This window comes from Notolepis coatsorum, assembly GCF_963971535.1.
Source record: "Notolepis coatsorum genome assembly, chromosome: 3".
Lineage (NCBI taxonomy): Eukaryota > Metazoa > Chordata > Actinopteri > Aulopiformes > Paralepididae > Notolepis > Notolepis coatsorum.
The window spans coordinates 187,355,041-187,364,949 of record NC_140167.1 but is presented as its reverse complement, the minus strand read 5'-3'; the positions used below and the strand labels follow the sequence as shown (position 1 = coordinate 187,364,949).

Sequence of the window (9,909 nt, the reverse complement as noted above, 5' to 3'; positions counted from 1 at the left end):
ATAAAGGTCATATATACAAATACCTCTCAATTCTTATAAAAAAAAAAGTCCCGGATATACATAAACATTAATTGGCATAGATCTCTATAAACGGCCCAACACATTGATCACTTTAGGCACACACTGAAACCAGTAACATCACAAATATGAAGCAGGTAATTACCCATACAAATAATAAACCTTTCATGAGGTTATTTACAATAATAATAATTCATTTGATTTCTAAAGCACTTTTCATTGTGAAACAAATGTATGCAGAGTTTCTTCTCCTCCTGATTAATGGTGTGTGTGTGTTGTGATGATCTCATTCAAGGAGCACTACACAAGCGCGCGCACACACACACACAGTTTGTTGTTTTTGTTCTATTAGTGATTTACACACTCTCAGTTGGTTCATTATAAAAGATACAAACCTGAAAACAAACGCACTTAAATGTTAAATAAAAGGACCACAGTAATGAGGCAGGAGGAACATATTTTTTTTAATAATGGTAAAATTGTTATTAAAAAATTTGCCCCTAAAAAATATTTTTTGCCCCTAGTGAAAAAGCTTAGCGTACAGCCCTGCCTTCACAGCCCAACCGGGGTTGCTCCAGGACGCCAAGGCACTCAAATCGTACCGGCCTGCGAAATGGATGGATCTGTTCCTGACAGATGCTTTTCTGAACTCCATTGTTGCCCAGTCCAACCTCTACGCTGAGCAGTCCATTGCCCGGCTGGACCCCACGCTAACCAGTAGCAGGGCACTGCTTTGGAAGCCCCTCACATTGAAGGAGCTGAAGAAGTTCCTTGGACTCAATTTCCTTAGCAGTGTCCTGCGGAAGCCTCGCGTGGACCAGATGTGGACCACTGATGACATGATGTACACACCGTACTACTCTGAGACCATGCCACGCAACAGGTTTCAATTGATCTGGCGATTCCTCCACTTTGCGGACAATACTTCCCTGGAAGTTAGAGACAAATTGTGCAAAGTACGCAGTGTTGTTGACCATGTAAACGCGAGGTGCAAGGAGCTGTACCAGCCTGAACGCGAGCTCGCCATTGACGAGGGGGTGATGGCATGGCGAGGCCGCCTGACCTTCCGGGTCTACAACCCCAACAAGCCCACCCGCTATGGCATCAAGTCTTACTTCCTGTGCGAATCTCGCACAGGATATTGCTTTTCATTTAAGCCATATTGTCGGGAAGGCTCGCTCCTGGGGGACACGGTCGTCTGTCTGCTTGGACGTCTGTCTGGGGCCGGCTATACGCTCTTTATGGACAACTTCTACAACTCGGTACGTATGTCCGCCAGGCTCCGACAGTTGAGGACCGACGTCTGTGGTACCCTCAGGAAGCACCGGGGCGAGCCAGCCATCATCAAGAACGTGACCAAACGTGACATCGGTGTGGGGGAGCGCATTGCGGTCAACAACAAGGAGGTCCTGATCGTGGCATGGCGCGATAAGAGAATCGTGAAGACCATCAGCAGCTTCCACGAGGACACCATGGAAACGGCGATGGTGTGGAAGAAGCAGAAGAAGGGCAAAGCGCTGAGGGTGGAGATGCTCAAGCCATCATCAATCATGGAGTACAATAAATTCATGAACGGCGTCGATCAGCTGGATCAAAATATATCGTACTATCCGGTTACACGTAAGACTGGAAAGTGGACCAAAAAGTTTGTGATGTATCTGATCCAAATATGTATGTTCAACGCTTTTGTCTTGTACAAAAAAAAGCACCCACAAGGGCATTACTACAACCTCTTCCGGTTCACCAGGGCTGTGGCGCGGACCTACACAGACGGTAAGGAGAAGAAGATTCCTGGGGTGACAGCGGAGATGGAGGCGGAGGCGGAGGCAGGGGAGGAGGCAGGGGAGGAGGCAGGGGGTGGGGATGAGGAGGCAGGGGCTGAGCAGGTGGGGCGTGTCGACCCTAGGGCCCCACTGGGGGACCCGCAGAGCAGATTAGTGGGTGGCTTTGTGAAGCATGTAATGGTTGCATACAAAGCCACCCCCAAGAAAAAGCTACCGTGTAGGAAATGTCGTGTCTGCAGTAGGCGTGGCATCAGGAGTGAGACCAGATATTTTTGCACATCGTGTAAAGTCCCCCTGCATCGTGACAAATGCTTCACTCTGTACCACACAAAGAGGGATTTCTCTAAATAGTTTCTTTATTAGTTGTCATACAGAAGTACAGACTACTTCTAAATAATCCGGCACACAGAAGTACAGATTACTTCTAAATAATCCATCATTGTGTGATACAGACAGAACCATGTGTACCGGTACATAGTATAGCTAGCTGAGAGTAGTATAGTATAGTGTAGTATAGTATAGTATAGTATATTGTAGTATAGTATAGTATAGTATAGTGTATGGGTAGTTGCACTGTTTTCTGTACAAGACAAATGCGTTGAACACATGTATTTGGGCCACGGTTGTCGATATTGCATAGGCATGTTTGGACCACTTGCAGATGAGACGTTATGTTAGCGATCTAGCTGTATCGACTCCATTCATAATTTGCATTGTGTGTGTATATAGTTTTTTTTTTTTTTATCTTTTTCCCCCCTCATTTTTACTGTTTGCACAGAACCAATGGTTGCTGACAGTCACCCAGTTTATAAAAGTATATACTGTAGGTAACATACCACACTTTTCTAATGCAGTCCATTGGCCTATTATTTATATACTTTGGAAGCATGTATTGGATATTTTTTGGTCCACAGATCATCTGGCGCTTCATCCATTTATCAATGGACAATGCAGTCATCGATGCGAGAGACCAAGTAAGATATGCCCTGTAGTTCATGTGACGTGAATGTTACCAGCAAACTTCTAAATGCACTGAAACAATGGTTGGTTATCCTCCAGTGTTCACTTTTTATAAGGTATTGTCTTGGTAAATTACCATAATCCTATACTGTGAATGTTACCAGCAAACTTCTAAATGCACTGAAACAATGGTTGGTTATCCTCCAGTGTTCACTTTTTATAAGGTATTGTCTTGGTAAATTACCATAATCCTATACTGTGAATGTTACCAGCAAACTTCTAAATGCACTGAAACAATGGTTGGTTATCCTCCAGTGTTCACTTTTTATAAGGTATTGTCTTGGTAAATTACCATAATCCTATACTGTGAATGTTACCAGCAAACTTCTAAATGCACTGAAACAATGGTTGGTTATCCTCCAGTGTTCACTTTTTATAAGGTATTGTCTTGGTAAATTACCATAATCCTATACTGTGAATGTTACCAGCAAACTTCTAAATGCACTGAAACAATGGTTGGTTATCCTCCAGTGTTCACTTTTTATAAGGTATTGTCTTGGTAAATGACCATATTCCTATACTGTGAATGTTACCAGCAAACTTCTAAATGCACTGAAACAATGGTTGGTTATCCTCCAGTGTTCAATTTTTATAAGGTATTGTCTTGGTAAATTACCATAATCATATACTGTGAATGTTACCAGCAAACTTCTAAATGCACTGAAACAATGGTTGGTTATCCTCCAGTGTTCACTTTTTATAAGGTATTGTCTTGGTAAATTACCATAATCCTATACTGTGAATGTTACCAACAAACTCCTAAATGCACTGACACAATGGTTGGTTATCATCAGCCAGTGTTCACTTTTTATAAGGTATTGTCTTGGTAAATTACCATAATCCTATACTGTGAATGTTACCAGCAAACTTCTAAATGCACTGAAACAATGGTTGGTTATCCTCCAGTGTTCACTTTTTATAAGGTATTGTCTTGGTAAATTACCATAATCCTATACTGTGAATGTTACCAGCAAACTCCTAAATGCACTGACACAATGGTTGGTTATCATCAGCCAGTGTTCACTTTTTATAAGGTATTGTCTTGGTAAATTACCATAATCCTATACTGTGAATGTTACCAGCAAACTTCTAAATGCACTGAAACAATGGTTGGTTATCATCAGCCAGTGTTCACTTTTTATAAGGTATTGTCTTGGTAAATTACCATAATCCTATACTGTGAATGTTACCAGCAAACTTCTAAATGCACTGAAACAATGGTTGATTATCCTCCAGTGTTCACTTTTTATGAGGTATTGTCTTGGTAAATTACCATAATCCTATACTGTGAATGTTACCAGCAAACTCCTAAATGCACTGAAAAATGGTTGGTTATCATCAGCCAGTGTTCACTTTTTATAAGGTATTGTCTTGGTAAATTACCATAATTTTATACTGTGAATGTTACCAGCATATGTGTCTAATGCACAGCAACAATGGTTGGTACTGATGACTTGTCACCCAGTTTATTGAACATATTTTACAATAAAAATGTTCATGGCATGGTGGTTGATAAGGTAGTAGTATTTCCAGGTGAAACTAATTGATATATTATCAATACAAGATATTATTACTGTATGAATGTGTTTATCATGTATGGACGAATAAATTGGAAAACAGGTAGGTACAGAGCAACACAGTGTCTACAACACATGAGCAGATTATGCACAGTACATGAATGAGAAACAGTCGAAATGTTTTTTGTTTAGTTTATTGCATGCACATGATCTATAATACCTGATCGGTACAATATCTACTAACCTGATCAATACAATATATTCCCACCTGATCGATATAATAGTATTACTGCATTTCAAGTTTGTCAGTCAGTCGGACTGTCAATCAATCAATCAAACGACCAACAAAACAATCAATCAATCAAACCAACCAATCAATCAAACAATCTATGAATCAAACAATCAATAAAACAATCAAACAATCAATCAATCAAACGACCAACAAAACAATCAATCAAACAAATCAATCTATGAATCAAACGACCAACAAAACAATCAAACATTCTATCAATCAAACGACGAACAAAACAATCAATCAATCAAACAAATCAATCTATGAATCAAACGACCAACAAAACAATCAAACGACCAACAAAACAATCAATCAAACCAATCAATCAATCAAACAATCTATGAATCAAACAATCAATAAAACAATCAAACAATCAATCAATCAAACGACCAACAAAACAATCAATCAATCAAACAAATCAATCTATGAATCAAACGACCAACAAAACAATCAAACATTCTATCAATCAAACGACCAACAAAACAATCAATCAAACATCAATCTATGAATCAAACGACCAACAAAACAATCAAACATTCTATCAATCAAACGACCAACAAAACAATCAATCAATCAAACCAATCAATCAAACAATCTATGAATCAAACAATCAATAAAACAATCAAACAATCAATCAATCAAACGACCAACAAAACAATCAATCAATCAAACAAATCAATCTATGAATCAAACGACCAACAAAACAATCAAACATTCTATCAATCAAACGACCAACAAAACAATCAATCAAACAAATCAATCTATGAATCAAACGACCAACAAAACAATCAAACATTCTATCAATCAAATGACCAACAAAACAATCAATCAAACAAATCAATCTATGAATCAAACAATCAATAAAACATTCTATCAATCAAACCAATAAAACAATCTGTCAAACAATCAATCAATCAAACCATCCATCCATCCATCCCAGTCTAAATTGCTTTATAACACGTTCAGTACCTATTATCACCCCGCCGGCACACCGTTCATAAAAGTGCCTGTAACTCCTGTTCTAAAGAATTTACCTGTATTTTTATCCTTTGTTGACGTTTTTTAACTTGTAATTGTGAACGAACGAAGACATGCAGAAACAAACGTTTTTTTTCATTGTGTACATCAACTTGTCGTCTTCAAATGAGCCAAACCATTTCCACATAGTTATAATATAAAATATAGAAATAGCTCCGCTAAGATCATGATATGCTAGAATCGCCCAGGAATCCTGGCAACCCACAGTCATTTTCCGGATTTCTGGCCGGCACCCAATGCTTGATTGTGATTGGTCAATAGCGCTCGTCAGAGGTCCGTTATTACTCGATAACGGACCTCTGCCGAGCAATAATGACCGCTGTGCGCAGCTGTTCGCAATCAAGCCCACTGACATCAGTGCAATCAGACACTGCCAGCTGCCGGGGAAGCTGCCGGCGATGACAGGGCGGAGCGACAGAACAGAACTGCGTCTGCATTTGATCTCGTCTTGTCGATGGTGTAAAATGAAGTATATTGTTAGTAAGTTAGCCATGTAATAAGCGGGATAATGTATAGCTATACTCGGTCATTGTCGCAAAATAATTGACCTTCACTACGTTTAAAGAACACCTCGGCGAGGCGCCTCGGTATTCTAAACTCTGTGTCGGTCAATTATTTTGCGACAATGACCTCGTAGCTATACATTATCCCTTACATATAAAAGGTAGAGAAATCCAGAGCACAAGCTGCATTTTTAATCAACGTGAACTTGAACACAACTCCCCCCCGCCCCCCCTGTGTCTGTAGCTCTCTAGATCAGTCTGTCTGACTCTGGACTGATGAAAGTAGCATGGTGTCTGATCTCCCCTCCTCGTGTCTGCAGGTTGAACTACCTCTTGGCTGGAGGGCTGCATCCTGTGGGCTTCCATGTATTGAACATCGTCCTCCACGCCGTCATCTCAGCTCTGATGATTGACATGTTTGCGATACTGATTGGCGGCCTGGCTTACGACGAAGAGGGGAGGAGACTCAGCCTCGCTCCCAAGACGTCTCTCCTGGCCGCCCTCCTCTTCGCTGCACACCCGGTCCACACCGAGAGTGTAAGTAGGAGTAGACCCTACTTGATGTTTCCATCCAAAGTCTTGCGTTAACCAACGTACATTTTGTGAGATAGGGCTCACTGTTGAGAATGTTTGTATGAGATTTCTGTGTGGATGTGATAGTTGATGGAACCCTTAGAGGTCACCAGGTCTGGATGCAGGACTTTACCCCCCCCCCCCCCCCCCTAAGATTCCCAAGTCTTGATAGAAGACATCTTTGGAGACAAATATATCTTTATTGTGCTCTATGTTTTTTTTCAATACAATTCTATGATATTTATTTACATATAGTGGTATAACGCATGTATAACTTGATCTGACAAAACTAAATACTATATATTCTCATAGTCCAGGCTGTTCTGAAAAGAAAGATGTACTTCATTGTACAATATAGGGTTTAGGTTTCACAATAAAGGTTGACCAGGCGAACCTAAAATATCACAAAATAGCTGCGATCTTGAAGTGTTTTAACCATTTCACTGCCACATGACAGAAGGTTAACCCTTTACTATCACACAACCGACGGTCGCCGGGGTTAACCGACTGTCGTGTGGCAGTGAAAGGGTTAACTCTCTGTGTATTGTCGCAGTAAATAGGATTAACCGTTTTGGTAGTGCGGCGGTGAAAGGGTTAACCGGCTGCCGTATATCAGTGAAAGGGTTAACCTTCTGTGTATTGTCGCAGTGAAAGGGTTAACCGTTTGGTAGTGCGGCAGTGAAAGGGTTAAAGGCAATCTCCTACAGTATGTGCTGTACTTACTGTTCCCCCTCGGTATAACTTGAAGGGTAATTCCGATATTCTTAAACCTGGACCCTATTTCTTTCCATCATTTGGGATCTAAACCAGTAATAGGGACAACGTTTTTGGGATTGGTCCAGTATTGAGGGAGATTGCTTCAGCCAGCAGCCGTGAAAAGGGCAGCAATGTAACAATTCGGGGGCATTTGTTAAAGTACGTCTGCTAAAAGTGCTTGTTTTTGCCACTGACAGGCTCAGACTGTTAAGAGTCTTTTATTTCTTATCTAAAACAGAGGTCTCACTCTGAAATCCCACAAGGCGAGTTGTCGCAGGAAGACATTTACATTTACATTTAGTCATTTAGCTGACGCTTTTATCCAAAGCGACTTACAAGTTCTGTGCGACAAGACAGCAAGAAGGGTATAACTCTATCAGCTGAGTAACAATGTTCATCAAAGTGTTGGGTGTTACAGTGTAGGTTAGTTTATTAGGACAAGTGCATGACATTAAGGTTAGTCGGGGTTAGATTTTTTTTTTTTTTTTTTTATCTTTATCATTTCAGATAATGGTTGAAGAAGTGAGTCTTTAGTCGACGGCGAAAGATTGGACGGGATTCGGCTGTCCTAACTGGGATGGGTAGTTCATTCCACCATTGTGGGGCAAGGACTGAGAATAGGCGGCTTCTCTTTGATGACCCTCCGGGAGCTTGGATAGGAGTAGATCTGAGGCGGCCAGAAGATGCAGAGCGTAGGGGTCTTGAGGGTGTGTAGTTAGAGACCATTGACCGGAGGTAGGCGGGAGCGGTTCCCTTTGCCGCACGGTATGCTAGGTCGAGGGCCTTGAAGCGGATACGTGCAGCAATGGGGAGCCAGTGCAGGTCCCTAAGAAGTGGGGTGACATGGGCCGACTTCGGTAGGTTTGAGATCAGGCGGGCCGCTGCGTTTTGAATGAGTTGAAGAGGCTTGGTGGCAGTGGCCGGGAGGCCAGCTAGCAGTGCGTTGCAGTAGTCGAGGCGGGAGATGACTGTTGATTGGACGAGGAGTTGGGTGGCTTCTTTTGTCAGGAAGGGGCGTATCCTTCTGACGTTGCTCAGGAGGAATCTGCAGGTTCTGGTTGTCGCTGCGATGTGAGCAGAGAAGTTCAGCTGGTCGTCGAGGACAACACCAAGGTTCTTGGCGGTCGGCGACGCGGTCACAGCTGCATTCTCGACTGTGATGGAGAGGTCGGTCAGGGGGGAGGATTTGGCCGGCAGGTGGAGCAATTCTGTTTTGCTTAGGTTCAGTTTGAGGTGGTTGGTCGTCATCCAGGCGGAGATGTCGGACAGACAGGCCGAGATCCGCTCAGAGACGTGGATATCTGAGGGAGGGAAGGAGAGGAAGAGTTGAGTATCATCGGCATAACAATGATATGAGAAGCCATGAGACGTGATAATGTTACCCAGTGATTTAGTGTAGAGGGAGAAGAGAAGGGGTCCTAGGACCGAGCCCTGGGGGACACCCGTCCGGAGGGGGCGGGTGGCCGACAGAGTCCCTCTCCATGACACTTGGTAGGAGCGGTCATTGAGGTATGATGTCAGCCATGTCAGCGCAGATCCAGCCACTCCCATTCCTGCGAGGGCCGCGAGGAGGATCTGATGGTTGACTGTGTCGAAGGCTGCAGATAGATCTAGGAGAATCAGGACAGAGGAGAGGCTTTTCGCTTTTGCTAAGTGAAGTGCCTCTGTGACCGCAATGAGGGCCGTTTCTGTGGAGGAAGACTGGTGGGAATGAGAGTTGGAGAGGAGGAGGTTGTTGTGTCGGAGTACAGAAAGCGTTATCTAAGAGATATATAAAACAATAGTTCATTCATAGTTGTCGACTACCTTTGTTGGATAGGGACACGCTGAAGTTGTGGCTATCTGTGAAAACACTTGTCCTGCCACTGCGCCTTGCAGATCATTAGATCTGAAGTGACCATTTTGACCGGAGGAAAGAAATGATTGTGTTTATTGTGTTAACCTGGGATGTTAGAACGGAAGTGAAATAAGCACAAAGCTCTATCTCTGTAGGGATCCTTTATGTAATGTTGTCAAGACACATATCATAACAGACATATCATAACAGTCTGAGCCTGTCAGCGGCAAAAACAAGCACTTTTAGTGGACGTACTTTGACTTTGTGCACAAATGCCCCAACGTGTTAAATTACAGACAGTTTCGCAGCTGCTGAAGGAAATGTATTTATAATACAAAACATTTATTGTATTGTACTGCACACATTTTAGAACTGTATATAGTAATCTTTATTTTAGTCATCTTATTTTATTCTATGCTAAATGTATTGCATTTTTATTATTGGAAGCGGGGGACCACAATAAATCGAATTTCACTCTTCTTGCTGTAAAGTACTGAAATAAGTGACAATAAAGGAATGTGAATCTGAATCTGCTGGCTGAATCGATCTCACTCAATACTGAACCAAATAA

The 9,909-nt window shown here is 42.1% G+C and overlaps 1 protein-coding gene across 1 annotated transcript in view; it reads left to right on the top strand.

The window, feature by feature from the left end:
• tmtc4 (transmembrane O-mannosyltransferase targeting cadherins 4) overlaps nt 1–9,909 on the top strand; it is a 77,141-nt gene that overhangs the window by 18,758 nt on the left and 48,474 nt on the right. Inside the window, exon 4 of the mRNA XM_084309738.1 lies at nt 6,493–6,709. Within this exon, the coding sequence (XP_084165864.1) occupies nt 6,493–6,709 (217 nt within the window). The remainder of the gene's footprint in view (nt 1–6,492; nt 6,710–9,909) is intronic.